Source organism: Pseudophryne corroboree, chromosome 6 (assembly GCF_028390025.1).
Source record: "Pseudophryne corroboree isolate aPseCor3 chromosome 6, aPseCor3.hap2, whole genome shotgun sequence".
Classification (NCBI taxonomy): Eukaryota; Metazoa; Chordata; class Amphibia; order Anura; family Myobatrachidae; genus Pseudophryne; species Pseudophryne corroboree.
Window position 1 is genome coordinate 468165145 of NC_086449.1, and position 16599 is coordinate 468181743.

Here is a 16599-nt window from a genome sequence, read left to right on the forward strand (position 1 = left end):
ATATTGATACCCTGGATAGGGACAGTATTTTATTGACTATAGAGCAATTAAAGGATGCTTTTCTTTATATGCGAGATGCTCAGAGGGATATTTGCACTCTGGCATCGAGAGTAAGTGCGATGTCCATATCTGCCAGAAGAAGTTTATGGACGCGACAGTGGTCAGGTGATGCGGATTCCAAACGGCATATGGAAGTATTGCCGTATAAAGGAGAGGAATTATTTGGGGTCGGTCTATCGGATCTGGTGGCCACGGCAACAGCCGGAAAATCCACTTTTTTACCTCAGGTCACCTCCCAACAGAAAAAGACACCGTCTTTTCAGCCGCAGTCCTTTCGTTCCTATAAGAACAAGCGGGCAAAAGGACAGTCATATTTGCCCAGAGGCAAAGGAAGGGGTAAGAGGGTGCAGCAAGCAACTACTTCCCACGAACAGAAGCCCTCCCCGGCTTCTACAAAGCCCTCAGCATGACGCTGGGGCTGTGCAAGCGGACTCAGGGGCGGTGGGGGATCGACTAAAGATTTTCAGCACACAGTGGGCGCGCTCACAGGTGGACCCTTGGATCCTGCAGGTAGTATCTCAGGGTTACAAGTTGGAATTCGAAAAGTCTTCCCCTCGCCGGTTCCTAAAGTCTGCTTTACCAACGTCTCCCTCAGAAAGGGCGACGGTATTGGAAGCCATTCACAAGCGGTATTCTCAGCAGGTGATAGTCAAGGTACCCCTCCTACAACAGGGAAAGGGGTATTATTCCACACTATTTGTGGTACCGAAGCCGGACGGTTCGGTAAGACCTATTCTAAATCTGAAATCCTTGAACCTGTACATACAGAAATTCAAGTTCAAGATGGAGTCACTCAGAGCAGTGATAGCGAATCTGGAAGAAGGGGACTTCATGGTGTCCCTGGACATAAAAGATGCTTATCTGCATGTCCCAATTTACCCTTCACACCAAGGGTATCTCAGGTTCGTGATACAAAACTGTCATTATCAGTTTCAAACGCTGCCGTTTGGTTTGTCCACGGCACCTCGGGTCTTTACCAAGGTAATGGCCGAAATGATGGTTCTTCTACGAAGAAAAGGCGTATTAATTATCCCTTACTTGGACAATCTCCTGATAAGGGCAAGGTCCAGAGAACAGCTGGAAGTCGGAGTAGCACTAACCCAAGTAGTGCTTCAACAACACAGGTGGATTCTGAATCTTCCAAAATCTCAATTGACCCCGACGACACGTCTGCTGTTCCTGGGAATGATTCTGGACACTGTTCAGAAAAAGGTGTTTCTCCCGGAGGAGAAAGCAAGGGAGTTATCCGAACTTGTCAGGAACCTCCTAAAACCAGGAAATGTGTCAGTACATCAATGCACAAGAGTCCTGGGAAAGATGGTGGCTTCTTACGAAGCAATTCCATTCGGCAGATTCCACGCACGAATATTTCAGTGGGATCTGCTGGACAAATGGTCCGGATCGCATCTGCACATGCATCAGCGGATAACACTGTCACCAAGAACAAGGGTGTCTCTTCTGTGGTGGTTGCAGAGTGCCCATCTGTTAGAGGGCCGCAGATTCGGCATACAGGACTGGGTCCTGGTGACTACGGATGCCAGCCTACGAGGCTGGGGAGCAGTCACACAGGGAAGAAACTTCCAGGGCGTGTGGTCGAACCTGGAGACGTCTCTTCACATAAATATACTGGAGCTAAGAGCGATTTACAATGCTCTAAGCCTGGCAAAACCGCTGCTTCAGGGTCAGCCGGTGTTGATCCAGTCGGACAACATCACGGCAGTCGCCCACGTAAACAGACAGGGCGGCACGAGAAGCAGAAGAACAATGACAGAAGCTGCAAGGATTCTTCGCTGGGCGGAAAATCATGTCATAGCACTGTCAGCAGTGTTCATTCCGGGAGTGGACAACTGGGAAGCAGACTTCCTCAGCAGACACGACCTCCACCCGGGAGAGTGGGGACTTCATCCAGAAGTCTTCCACATGATTGTGAACCGTTGGGAAAAACCAAAGGTGGACATGATGGCGTCCCGCCTCAACAAGAAACTGGACAGATATTGCGCCAGGTCAAGAGACCCTCAGGCAATAGCTGTGGACGCTCTGGTAACACCGTGGGTGTACCAGTCCGTGTATGTGTTTCCTCCTCTGCCTCTCATACCAAAGGTACTGAGAATTATACGGCTACGGGGAGTAAGAACAATACTCGTGGCTCCGGATTGGCCGAGAAGGACTTGGTACCCGGAACTTCAAGAGATGCTCACGGAAGAGCCGTGGCCTCTACCGTTAAGAAGGGATCAGCTTCAGCAGGGACCTTGTATGTTCCAAGACTTACCGCGACTGCGTTTGACGGCATGGCGGTTGAACGCCGGATTCTAAAAGAAAAGGGCATTCCAGAGGAAGTTATTCCTACCTTGATTAAAGCCAGGAAGGAAGTGACCGCACAACATTATCACCGCATTTGGAGAAAATATGTTGCGTGGTGTGAGGCCAAGAAGGCCCCAACAGAGGAATGTCAATTGGGTCGATTCCTACATTTCCTGCAGGCAGGATTGTCTATGGGCCTCAAATTGGGGTCTATTAAGGTTCAAATTTCGGCCTTATCAATTTTCTTCCAGAAAGAATTGGCTTCAGTGCCTGAAGTACAAACCTTTGTCAAAGGTGTACTACATATACAGCCCCCGATTGTGCCTCCAGTGGCACCGTGGGATCTCAACGTAGTTTTGGATTTTCTCAAATCCCATTGGTTTGAGCCGCTCAAATCGGTAGATTTGAAGTATCTTACATGGAAAGTAACCATGCTACTGGCCCTGGCTTCAGCCAGGAGAGTATCAGAGTTGGCGGCTTTATCGTACAAAAGCCCATATCTGATTTTCCATTCGGACAGGGCAGAACTGCGGACGCGTCCTCAGTTTCTGCCTAAGGTGGTTTCGGCTTTTCACTTGAACCAGCCTATTGTGGTGCCTGCGGCTACTAGCGACTTGGAGGACTCCAAGTTGCTGGACGTTGTCAGAGCATTGAAAATATATATTTCAAGGACGGCTGGAGTCAGAAAATCTGACTCGCTGTTTATCCTGTATGCACCCAACAAGATGGGTGCTCCTGCGTCTAAGCAGACGATTGCTCGTTGGATCTGTAGCACAATCCAAATTTGCACATTCTGTGGCAGGCCTGCCACAGCCTAAATCTGTAAATGCCCACTCCACAAGGAAGGTGGGCTCATCTTGGGCGGCTGCCCGAGGGGTCTCTGCATTACAACTTTGCCGAGCAGCTACGTGGTCAGGGGAGAACACGTTTGTAAAATTTTACAAATTTGATACTCTGGCTAAGGAGGACCTGGAGTTCTCTCATTCGGTGCTGCAGAGTCATCCGCACTCTCCCGCCCGTTTGGGAGCTTTGGTATAATCCCCATGGTCCTGACGGAGTCCCCAGCATCCACTAGGACGTTAGAGAAAATAAGAATTTACTTACCGATAATTCTATTTCTCATAGTCCGTAGTGGATGCTGGGCGCCCATCCCAAGTGCGGATTGTCTGCAATACTTGTACATAGTTATTGTTACAAAAATCGGGTTATTATTGTTGTGAGCCATCTTTTCAGAGGCTTCTTCGTTGTTATCATACTGTTAACTGGGTTCAAATCACAGTTTGTACGGTGTGATTGGTGTGGCTGGTATGAGTCTTACCCGGGATTCAAGATCCTTCCTTATTGTGTACGCTCGTCCGGGCACAGTACCTAACTGAGGCTTGGAGGAGGGTCATAGGGGGAGGAGCCAGTACACACCATGTGATCCTAAAAGCTTACTTTTTGTGCCCTGTCTCCTGCGGAGCCGCTATTCCCCATGGTCCTGACGGAGTCCCCAGCATCCACTACGGACTATGAGAAATAGAATTATCGGTAAGTAAATTCTTATTTTCGGTGTAATCGGCCAGTGTTTAAGGCTCTTTACAAAGAGGTAGAGAAATAAGAGTATCGTTTTTCAGGTGCACAGGTGCATGTTGTGTTTTAGTGTTTGGTTAAGGAAACCTGCAACTATGTATACTACAAAAAAAAATGTGATTGTTACACAGCAAGACTAATTTAAGAGTAAAATAATTTGGAGACCTCTCCATGAATTCTCTGCTCCTAAATATTTTCCAGGCAAGCTGATTTACAAAAAAAACAAGGCTACATTAATGTTTTTCATCATTTGTTTGAACATCCATTTCAAAGTTCACAATTATTTCAGATGTGTGACAGCACAAAGGCAAAAAAGAAAAGAAAATGAAAGCTATTCATTTAAATAGAATAACATTTTGGTGGACCGTTTTGCCACTAACACACTATTTTTAAGCTATAAAATTGTGTATAACTGTTTGTTTTCTATCCAGCCATCTGCACTTTTTTTTTTAAATTTATTAATGCAAACTGTATTCTATCCTATTAATATACAATTAACTTTTAAAGAGAAAAAAATATTTTTAATTACTTGCAACTGAACCATGTGGTTTTGGAGGAAAAGTCTGATAATTTTACCCAGAGCAGAATCCATATAGAATTTGTTTATTTTTTTTAAAAAATGCAAAAATCAAATGTATTGCTTACTTTTTTTTTTTTTTTTTTAATTTAGTGTGCAAAAAAAATTAAGTAACCAACTTGCTCAATTTTTTTTATTTTTTTTATTTGTATTGCTTTTTAGGTGCTATAAAATTTATTGTAGCGGTGGCAGCATTTTTACTGACCTTTTACGTGATATCTCAAGTGTTGGACATAAAAATGGTTTCTAATTTAGGGACAATTTTGGGTGAGTAATATTTACCCTTCTCTGTTTGTTAAAGGATTATATTTGTATTTTGTGTCTCTAATTAGTTAAAAGCAGTGCTACTCCTGACTCGGGCTACCTATTCTACTATACATCTGACTCCAAACTAGCACAAACGGTGGCAGAATTTACATATGCCCGGTGACCTGGCATCCAACAAGCAAACCCCCCCCCCCCCCCTCCATGTGTATGTCCCCAGCGATAGCCGCGCATCGTTATCGCCGGTGCTAGATTGAGCCTGCATGCAAGCTCAATCTAGCTGGTCGCTCACTTCACCGCTGTGTGAAGTGATCGGTCCCTCGTCCGTCCGTACCCTTGCTCAGCACATCGGGCTGTGCTGAGTGGGGGAAGAGATGTGTGCTGAGCGGTCTGTGGTAAGATCGCTCAGCACACATCTCCCCCGTCAGTACCCCCCTTTAGATTTAAGTAGTAGTTGGAATGCAGTGATAAGGAAGTGAATAAAGCTGTATATAGCTGCTTTTCTCTAACGTCCTAGTGGATGCTGGGGACTCCGAAAGGACCATGGGGAATAGCGGCTCCGCAGGAGACTGGGCACAAAAGTAAAAAGCTTTAGAACTACCTGGTGTGCACTGGCTCCTCCCCCTATGACCCTCCTCCAAGCCTCAGTTAAGATTTTGTGCCCGAACGAGAAGGGTGCAATCTAGGTGGCTCTCCTGAGCTGCTTAGAGTAAAAGTTTAAATAGGTTTTTTTATTTTCAGTGAGACCTGCTGGCAACAGGCTCACTGCATCGAGGGACTAAGGGGAGAAGAAGCGAACTCACCTGCGTGCAGAGTGGATTGGGCTTCTTAGGCTACTGGACATTAGCTCCAGAGGGACGATCACAGGCCCAGCCATGGATGGGTCCCGGAGCCGCGCCGCCGTCCCCCTTACAGAGCCAGAAGACTGAAGAGGTCCGGAAAATCGGCGGCAGAAGACGTCCTGTCTTCACTAAGGTAGCGCACAGCACCGCAGCTGTGCGCCATTGCTCTCAGCACACTTCACACTCCGGTCACTGAGGGTGCAGGGCGCTGGGGGGGGGGCGCCCTGAGACGCAATAAAAACACCTTTTTTGGCAAAAAATACATCACATATAGCTCCTGGGCTATATGGATGTATTTAACCCCTTCCTATTTTTACATAAAAAAGCGGGAGAAAGGCCGCCGAAAAAGGGGCGGAGCCTATCTCCTCAGCACACTGGCGCCATTTTTTCCTCACAGCTCCGTTGGAGGAAGGCTCCCTGACTCTCCCCTGCAGTCCTGCACTACAGAAACAGGGTAAAACAAGAGAGGGGGGGGGCACTAAATTGGCATATAAATATATACAGCAGCTATATTAGGGAAAAACACTTATATAAGGTTATCCCTGTATATATATAGCGCTCTGGTGTGTGCTGGCAAACTCTCCCTCTGTCTCCCCAAAGGGCTAGTGGGGTCCTGTCCTCTATCAGAGCATTCCCTGTGTGTGTGTGCTGTGTGTCGGTACGTTGTGTCGACATGTATGAGGAGGAAAATGGTGTGGAGGCGGAGCAATTGCCTCTGTTAGTGATGTCACCCCCTAGGGAGTCGGCACCTGACTGGATGGTCTTATGGAAAGAATTACGTGATAGTGTCAGCACTTTACAAAAGACTGTTGACGACATGAGACAGCCGGCAAATCAGTTAATACCTGTACAGGCGTCTCAAACACCGTCAGGGGCTCTAAAGCGCCCGTTACCTCAGGTGGTCAACACAGACCCAGACACGGACACTGACTCCAGTGTCGACGGTGAGGAAACAAACGTATTTTCCAGTAGGGCCACACGTTACATGATCACGGCAATGAAGGAGGTTTTGAACATTTCTGATACTACAAGTACCACAAAAAAGGGGTATTATGTGGGGTGTGAAAAAACTACCCGTAGTTTTTCCCGAATCAGATGAATTAAATGAGGTGTGTGATGAAGCGTGGGTTTCCCCCGATAAAAAAACTGCTAATTTCTAAAAAGTTATTGGCATTATACCCTTTCCCGCCAGAGGTTAGGGCGCGTTGGGAAACACCCCCTAGCGTAGATAAGGCGCTCACACGCTTATCAAAACAAGTGGCGTTACCGTCCCCTGATACGGCCGCCCTCAAGGAACCAGCTGATAGGAAGCTGGAAAATATCCTTAAAAGTATATACACACATACTGGTATTATACTGCGACCAGCAATCCCCTCAGCCTGGATGTGCAGTGCTGGGGTGGCTTGGTCGGATTCCCTGACTGAAAATATTGATACCCTGGACAGGGACAATATATTATTGACTATAGAGCATTTAAAGGATGCATTTCTATATATGCGAGATGCACAGAGGGATATTTGCACTCTGGCATCGAGAGTAAGTGCGATGTCCATTTCTGCCAGAAGAGGATTATGGACGCGACAGTGGTCAGGGGATGCGGATTCCAAACGGCATATGGAAGTATTGCCGTATAAAGGGGAGGAGTTATTTGGGGTCGGTCTATCGGACCTGGTGGCCACGGCAACGGCTGGAAAATCCACCTTTTTACCCCAAGTCACCTCGCAGCAGAAAAAGATACCGTCTTTTCAGGCTCAGTCCTTTCGTCCCCATAAGGGCAAGCGGGCAAAAGGCCACTCATATCTGCCCCGGGGCAGAGGAAGGGGAAAAAGACTGCAGCAGACAGCCTCTTCCCACGAACAGAAGCCCTCCCCCGCTTCTGCCAAGTCCTCAGCATGACGCTGGGGCCTTACAAGCGGACTCAGGCACGGTGGGGGCCCGTCTCAAGAATTTCAGCGTGCAGTGGGCTCACTCGCAAGTGGACCCCTGGATCCTGCAGGTAGTATCTCAGGGGTACAAATTGGAATTCGAGACGTCTCCCCCTCGCCGGTTCCTGAAGTCTGCTTTACCAACGTCTCCCCCCGACAGGGAGGCGGTATTGGAAGCCATTCACAAGCTGTATTCCCAGCAGGTGATAATCAAGGTACCCCTCCTACAACAGGGAAAGGGGTATTATTCCACGCTGTTTGTGGTACCGAAGCCGGACGGCTCGGTGAGACCAATTTTAAATCTGAAATCCTTGAACACTTACATAAAAAGGTTCAAGTTCAAGATGGAGTCACTCAGAGCAGTGATAGCGAACCTGGAAGAAGGGGACTATATGGTGTCTCTGGACATCAAGGATGCTTACCTCCATGTCCCAATTTGCCCTTCTCACCAAGGGTACCTCAGGTTTATGGTACAGAACTGTCGCTATCAGTTTCAGACGCTGCCGTTTGGATTGTTCACGGCACCCCGGGTCTTTACCAAGGTAATGGCCGAAATGATGATTCTTCTTCGAAGAAAAGGCGTCTTAATTATCCCTTACTTGGACGATCTCCTGATAAGGGCAAGGTCCAGAGAACAGTTAGAGGTCGGAGTAGCACTATCTCAAGTAGTACTACGACAACACGGATGGATTCTAAATATTCCAAAATCGCAGCTGATTCCGACGACACGTCTGCTGTTCCTAGGGATGATTCTGGACACAGTACAGAAAAAGGTGTTTCTCCCGGAGGAGAAGGCCAAGGAGTTATCCGACCTAGTCAGGAACCTCCTAAGACCAGGCCAAGTGTCAGTACATCAATGCACAAGGGTCCTGGGAAAGATGGTGGCTTCTTACGAAGCGATTCCATTCGGCAGATTCCACGCAAGAACTTTTCAGTGGGATCTGCTGGACAAATGGTCCGGATCGCATCTTCAAATGCATCAGCGGATAACCCTGTCTCCAAGGACAAGGGTGTCTCTCCTGTGGTGGTTACAGAGTGCTCATCTCCTAGAGGGCCGCAGATTCGGCATTCAGGATTGGGTCCTGGTGACCACGGATGCCAGCCTGAGAGGCTGGGGAGCAGTCACACAGGGAAGAAATTTCCAGGGCTTGTGGTCAAGCATGGAAACGTCACTTCACATAAATATCCTGGAACTAAGGGCCATTTACAATGCCCTAAGTCAGGCAAGACCTCTGCTTCAGGGTCAGCCGGTGTTGATCCAGTCGGACAACATCACGGCAGTCGCCCACGTAAACAGACAGGGCGGCACAAGAAGCAGGAGGGCAATGATGGAAGTGGCAAGGATTCTTCGCTGGGCGGAGAATCATGTGATAGCACTGTCAGCAGTGTTCATTCCGGGAGTGGACAACTGGGAAGCAGACTTCCTCAGCAGACACGATCTTCACCCGGGGGAGTGGGGACTTCATCCAGAAGTCTTCCACATGATTGTGAACCGTTGGGAAAAACCAAAGGTGGACATGATGGCGTCCCGCCTCAACAAAAAACTGGACAGATATTGCGCCAGGTCAAGGGACCCTCAGGCAATAGCTGTGGACGCTCTGGTAACACCGTGGGTGTACCAGTCAGTGTATGTGTTCCCTCCTCTTCCTCTCATACCAAAAGTACTGAGAATCATAAGAAGGAGAGGAGTAAAGACTATACTCGTGGCTCCGGATTGGCCAAGAAGGACTTGGTACCCGGAAATTCAAGAGATGCTCACGGAAGACCCGTGGCCTCTACCTCTAAGAAAGGACCTGCTCCAGCAGGGACCATGTCTGTTCCAAGACTTACCGCGGCTGCGTTTGACGGCATGGCGGTTGAACGCCGGATCCTGAAGGAAAAAGGCATTCCGGATGAAGCCATCCCTACCCTGATCAAAGCCAGGAAGGATGTAACCGTACAACATTATCACCGTATTTGGCGTAAATATGTTGCGTGGTGCGAGGCCAGGAAGGCCCCTACAGAGGAATTTCAACTGGGTCGTTTCCTGCATTTCCTGCAAACAGGACTGTCTATGGGCCTCAAATTAGGGTCCATTAAGGTTCAAATTTCGGCCCTGTCAATATTCTTCCAAAAAGAACTAGCTTCTGTTCCCGAAGTTCAGACGTTTGTCAAGGGAGTACTGCATATACAGCCTCCTTTTGTGCCTCCAGTGGCACCTTGGGATCTCAATGTAGTTTTGGGATTCCTAAAATCACATTGGTTTGAACCACTCACCACTGTGGACTTAAAATATCTCACATGGAAAGTGGTAATGCTGTTAGCCCTGGCTTCAGCCAGGCGTGTCTCAGAATTGGCGGCTTTATCCTATAAAAGCCCTTACCTAATTTTTCATACGGACAGGGCAGAATTGAGGACTTGTCCTCAATTTCTCCCTAAGGTGTTTTCAGCTTTTCACTTAAACCAGCCTATTGTGGTGCCTGCGGCTACTAGGGACTTGGAGGATTCCAAGTTGCTGGACGTAGTCAGGGCCCTAAAAATATATGTTTCCAGGACGGCTGGAGTCAGAAAATCTGATTCGCTGTTTATCCTGTATGCACCCAACAAGCTGGGTGCTCCTGCTTCTAAGCAGACGATTGCTCGTTGGATTTGTAGTACAATTCAGCTTGCACATTCTGTGGCAGGCCTGCCACAGCCAAAATCTGTAAAAGCCCATTCCACACGGAAAGTGGGCTCATCTTGGGCGGCTGCCCGAGGGGTCTCGGCTTTACAACTTTGCCGAGCAGCTACTTGGTCAGGGGCAAACACGTTTGCTAAATTCTACAAATTTGATACCCTGGCTGAGGAGGACCTGGAGTTCTCTCATTCGGTGCTGCAGAGTCATCCGCACTCTCCCGCCCGTTTGGGAGCTTTGGTATAATCCCCATGGTCCTTTCGGAGTCCCCAGCATCCACTAGGACGTTAGAGAAAATAAGAATTTACTTACCGATAATTCTATTTCTCATAGTCCGTAGTGGATGCTGGGCGCCCATCCCAAGTGCGGATTGTCTGCATTACTTGTACATAGTTATTGTTACAAAAATCGGGTTATTGTTATTGTGAGCCATCTTTTCGGAGGCTCCTTCTGTTATCATGCTGTTAACTGGGTTCAGATCACAAGTTGTACGGTGTGATTGGTGTGGCTGGTATGAGTCTTACCCGGGATTCAAAATCCTTCCTTATTGTGTACGCTCGTCCGAGCACAGTATCCTAACTGAGGCTTGGAGGAGGGTCATAGGGGGAGGAGCCAGTGCACACCAGGTAGTCCTAAAGCTTTTTACTTTTGTGCCCAGTCTCCTGCGGAGCCACTGTTCCCCATGGTCCTTTCGGAGTCCCCAGCATCCACTACGGACTATGAGAAATAGAATTATCGGTAAGTAAATTCTTATTATTTCCTCCAACAGTGTAAGAGGAATAGATTGGTGAAATAAAGGTACTTCATGGAATTGGATTTGTTTATTGCTCACTGGTGCAAGCTGAGGGTCACAGTTGTCTTTTAATTCAGACCTACTCTATAGCTCTGCACTTCCTCACTAATCTCTTTGTTACAGGTAGGGACTTGTCAAGTATCCTGGTTACAGACAGAATAATAACCCTTTCTGCAGCGGGGTACACTGGTATTCCACAGGGAATAACATTGGGGTGTAGAGTTGGATCTTGATCCGAGGCACCAACAGGCTAAAGCAGGCATTCCCAACCACGGTCCTCAAGGCACACCAACAGTGCAGGTTTTAGTGATATCCAGGCTGCAGCACAAATGGTTAAATCAAAATAACTGAGCTACTAATCAAGTCACCTGTGCTGGAGTCTGGATATCACTAAAACCTGCACTGTTAGTGTGCCTTGAGGACCGTGGTTGGGAATGCCTGGGCTAAAGCTTTGACTGACTGTTACCAGGATGCACTGCACCACCTCCTCTATGGCCCCGCCTCCAGGCACTGGAGCTCAGTTTGTAAGTTTGTGCCTGCAGTGCAGGCCAATAACTGGTGGCGCTGCGCTAGGCAGCCCTAATAAGAGCTTTTTAAGAAGAAAGAAGACTTCAAGGGCCGCAGCACAGGCACGTGTATGTCATGCTGACAGTCTGTACTGCAGTTCCATCACCTCCCCCAGCGGCGCTGCATACTCCCGCGCCCTGGTTGCCGGGTACTTGCAGCGGAGGTGCTCCGGTCATCGGCCACACATCACCGCTGCTGCTCTCCTGGATCGCGTGGCCGCACTACAGGGAGGAGGTAAGAGGGTCCCCCAGGTGGGACCCACTGAAATCGCGATCTGGTCACGGTCCCAGGAGACGGGCCGCTCCGCTGGCGTGGACACTGTGACCATGCAGGGACCCCACTATATCCACCAGGGCAGGGAGCACAGGTCGTATTTACTGAAATCCGTTTATGATAGGCTCCGTAGTACCCGGTGGTGAAGTCCAGCAGAGGGGATAAGGTGCTGACCTGTAGCCCCTCCCCCAGCTCCTGGCGCCATCTACAGCAGTTGTCGTCTCCCCCCTGGAGCAGCATCACTCTCTCTCTCTCTCTCTCTCTCTCTCTCTCTCTCTCTCTCTCTCTCTCTCGCGCTCCCTGTCAGCGTTTGGGTGCCATTTCACAGAGCTGCGCTGATCCTGGCACTGCTGGGCACTGTCTCCTCTGTAAAGCCACCGGTCACATCAGCGCTGTGCATTTACAGGACACTTAAGTATTCTACATATCGTTTAGACAGCTGGTTGGTTAAGAACAAGTGCAAACAGAGGAACAAGTGCACTTCTATATGAATATTTAGTACAAGTATTCTGTGATATACATCCAGTGGTTACTGTGCATTGTTTTATCTGTATACATACATATCTATATGTAGTATTACTAGAGATGAGCGGGTTCGGTTTTACTCGGTTCTCAAAACGGCATCTTATTGGCTCACGGATGTCACGTGTTTTGGATAGCCAATAGAAAAAATCCGGATAAAACCGAACTGGCGTTAATTCTGGCGTTAAATCCGAACCCGCTCATCTCTAAGTATTACTAGTCCACTGCAGTTTTTTTGTTTATATGTCATAATTTCTGCATTGTACCTGTGACTGTGTGTGCCTATAGCTGCTGTGTGGTTTTTATTCTGTGTATCACACATATTGCTTTCACTATATTCTGTACTCTGGGGGGCTAAGTGCGTCTGGGTCTCATATACCATATAGTATTCCACGGGATATACAGTTTTGTATTTTTCACTGTGTGTTTCAGTCACCTCATACCGATTTAAATCCTCTGTTTGTGCTCTGCATTTGCGGTCACATAACACAGGGGGGGTTTGTCAGGTATTTTGTTTGTCTGGCTATATTGTACTGTTACGCCCTAAGGCTACATTCCCAATAATGTCTGCCACACAGGGCGGGAACTCTCCAGACGCTCCTGCATCATGCAGTGCTAGTGCCACGGATTTCCCTGAGTAAAAGATTTCAGCTGAGGGATCAGGTACTGGGTTCTCTGCACCTTCCAGTCAGCCCGTAGCACCTGTAGCAAATCAGGATCCACCTTGGGCCACATTTTCAAATATGCTGACTACGCTTGTAACACGACTTACGCCCCCTGTGGGACTTCCTGTGCCATTGCAGCCAGATATTGTCCCTGTAGTTGATCTGCCATGGGCGGATACTCTGTCAACCCAGTTACAGCAATTAAATCAGCAATAAAACAAAAACCTGTCTCTCTCTCTCTCTGCTGGGACCAAAGGGTCATCTAAGCGGGCCATTTCTTCCTCACAATCAACTAATATTTCGGATGATTCTGGGGATTATACTGATCCGTCAGATACTGATACAGTTGTTTCTGATGAGGAATCTACAACTCAAGTTGATGTGTCTGAACTAGTGGAGGCTTTCAAGCTGATTCTTCAGATTGATGACGATATTGAACCTCCTGCTACGTCTAAGAAACCTGATAAGTTTAAACGTCAGAAGGTTGCTAAAGTAGTTTTACCTAATTCTGACCTCTTAATTGACATACGTCAGGAGTCCTGGGGGTAAATTTTCTAAGTTGGGAGTTCTATTTAAGATGGGATGTTGCCCATAGCAACCAATCAGATTCAAGGTACGGTCATCTAGAAGGTGCTAGATAAATGAGAAGTAGAATCTGATTGGTTGCTATGGGCAACATCCAATCTTAAATAGAACTCCCATCTTAGTAAATTTACCCCCTGGTCATCTCCAGGAAAGAAATTTTCCCTGTCTAAAAGGATGTTGGCTCGCTATCCTATCCCTGCGGAGCTGAGTAACAGGTGGGAAACTCCTCCGCCGGTGGACTCTCATGTCGCCCATCTAGTGGTGACTTCTACTCTGCTTGTCACCACTGTCACTTCACTGAAGGAACCGACGTATAAGCGTGTGGAGGGATGCCTGAAGTCTAAGTACACACTTACTGGTGCTGTACATAGACGCACTATGGCAGCCTTTTAGGCTGCAAAAGCTATTGAAGCATGGGCTCAGGCAAATGAGGATGAGCTACCTCTGAATTTTTCTGACACTGCCAGACAATATCTGTCGTATATTACCACAGCCTCACTATATTCAGGAGGCGACCTCTGATGCAGGTGTAATGGCGGCCAAAGCATCTACTACGTCCATACTGGCTCGCTGGATTTTGTGGTTACGGTCCTGGAAAGTGGACCTGGACTCCAAAAAGACCTTGGAGGTGCTCCCTTTTAAGGGGGACATACTGTTTGGGGAGGATCTGAACAAGATCGTGACTGACTTGGCAACAGCCAAGACTGCATTTCTCCCAAGTACTAATCCTTCTGCTCCGAAGGCTAGCCACTTTTCGTTCCTTTCGACCTCCAGTTAAAGCAAAGGGTCAGGCGAATAGGGAGACAATCTCGTACTTCCAAAACCACCAAGCCCAAGTCTAAGCAATCTTGGGCCGCCCGTCCCCCTGCTTCCAAACAGGACAAGCCTGCAGCATGATGGGGCGGGCCTCCCCCTGGGGGACCCAAGGGTGGGAGGCCGACTTCTGCAGTTCGCCCAGGCTTGGTTAAAGACCACTTCAGACGCCTGGGTGCGGGAAGTCGTCTCTCACGGGTACGTGGTCTCTTTCAAGAGACTCCCCCCTCACCAGTACTGCTCGACTGTCTTCCTTCGGATCTGCTGAAAGCACAGACTTTACACTTGGTTGTACAATCTCTCCTGGATACTGGAGTGATTGTACCGGTACATCTGTCTCAAAGAGGCCGGGGCTACTATTCAACCCTGTTTCTAGTCCCGAAACCAAATGGGTTCTCCCGGCCTATACTCAACCTTAAATCTTTGAACAAATTTGTGAGGAGGGTATCCAAATACTGTATGGAAAGTCTATTGTACTGGCTATGGAGCCCAAGGACTATATGGTATCCCCGGACATACAAGATGCTTACCTGAACATACCTATTGCCATGTCGCATCAGCAGTATCTGTGGTTTGCTCTTGGCAACCTACATTATCAATTCCAGGCTTTGCTTTTCAGACTGACTACAGCTCCTTGGATCTTCACCAAGGTCATGGCAGTCATGACTGCTCTTCGCCGTCGGGGTGTCAGGATCATGCCGTATCTGGATGACTTGCTCATCCTGGTGAACTCCCCAGAGGTACTCCTCAGTCATCTGGAACTGACTGTCCAATTCCTACAAGCCCACGGGTGGTTCATCAAATGGAAGAAGTCCTAGCTGGTCCCTGCTCAAAGCATGGTGCACCTGGGGGCATTGTTGGACACACACAACCAGAGATTGTTCTTGTCTCCAGAGAAGGTCCTGAAACGTCAGGACAGGATCAGATACTTCCTCCATCGCCAGAGAGTGTCAATACACTTGGTGATGCAAGTAATAGGCCTCATGGTGTTGGCGTTTGACATGGTAGAGTGCGCTCAATTTAATTCCCGCCCTCTACAGCGGTTAATCCTTTCCAAGTGGAACGACTTGTGTCACCGGATCAGGTCTCAAATGATCTCCTTTACTCCGGAGGTTCATCTGTCACTGAGCTGGTGGCTACAGGACCAACAGTTGAGCACAGGCCATCCCTTCTGGATCTCCAACTGGGTCCTCCTGACAATGGACGCCAGTCTGCAAGGTTGGGGCGCGGTGTTGGAGCATCCATCTCTCTCTCTCTCTCTCTCCTGTAGACCAGGGAGGAATTTCTCCCGATAAACATTCTGGAATTGTGGGCAGCGTTCAGTGCATTGACACTGGCTCTGCCTCTTGTACAGAACAGGCCTGTTCAAGTACAATCAGACAATGCCACCATGGTGGCATACATAAATCATCAAGGCGGCACTCGAAGCCGCATGGCAATGATGGAAGTGTCAAAAATCCTTCAATGGGTGGAACACCATCTGCCAGCATTATCGGCAGTGTTTATTCTGGGGGTCCTCAACTGGGAAGCGGACTTCATCAGTCGTCAGGACGTGCACGCCGGAGAGTGGAGTCTTGATCCGGAAGTCTTTCAACTCCTAGTGGACAAGTGGGGCCTACCAGATGTAGACCTGATGGCGTCTCGACACAATCACCAAGTTCCGGTCTTCGGATCAAGGATAAGGGATCCTCTAGCAGCATTCGTGAACGCACTGGCAATTCCATGGAACTTTCGTATGTGTTCCCTCCAGTGTTACTCCTGCCCAGGGTAATACGGAAGTTCAAGCAAGAAGAAGGAATACTACTTGTCAGTGCCCCAGCGTGGCCCAGACGGCATTGGTTCTCCAACCTGCAGTGTCTCTCGATAGAGCGTCCTCTTCTACTTCCTCAACGCCCAGACCTCCTCGTTCAGGACCCTTGTGTCTACCCGGACCTGGGAAGGCGGACGGCGTGGTTCTTGAAGCATCACTCTTGAGAGCCAGAGGTTTCTCTGAGGCGGTCATTCAAACTATGTTGAAAGCGGCGTAAACCGGCTTTGGCTTGGATTTAGGATACAGGGTCTGGAATACTTACTTCACCTGGTGTGCCATTAAGAACTATGATGCGTATACTTTCAGCACTTCCAGACTTTTGGCTTTTCTACAACAAGGCCTGGACTTGGGCCATTGTTTAGCCTCCCACAAGGTTC

At 48.4% G+C, this 16599-nt stretch overlaps 1 protein-coding gene across 7 annotated transcripts in view; it reads left to right on the forward strand.

The window, feature by feature from the left end:
* The window catches only part of FAM3C (FAM3 metabolism regulating signaling molecule C), a 167290-nt gene that overhangs the window by 116082 nt on the left and 34609 nt on the right, over positions 1-16599 (forward strand). For all 7 annotated transcript variants that reach the window (XM_063927202.1, XM_063927201.1, XM_063927205.1 and 4 more), the window contains one exon: positions 4673-4777. In XM_063927202.1, the coding sequence (XP_063783272.1) occupies positions 4673-4777 (105 nt within the window). The remainder of the gene's footprint in view (positions 1-4672; positions 4778-16599) is intronic.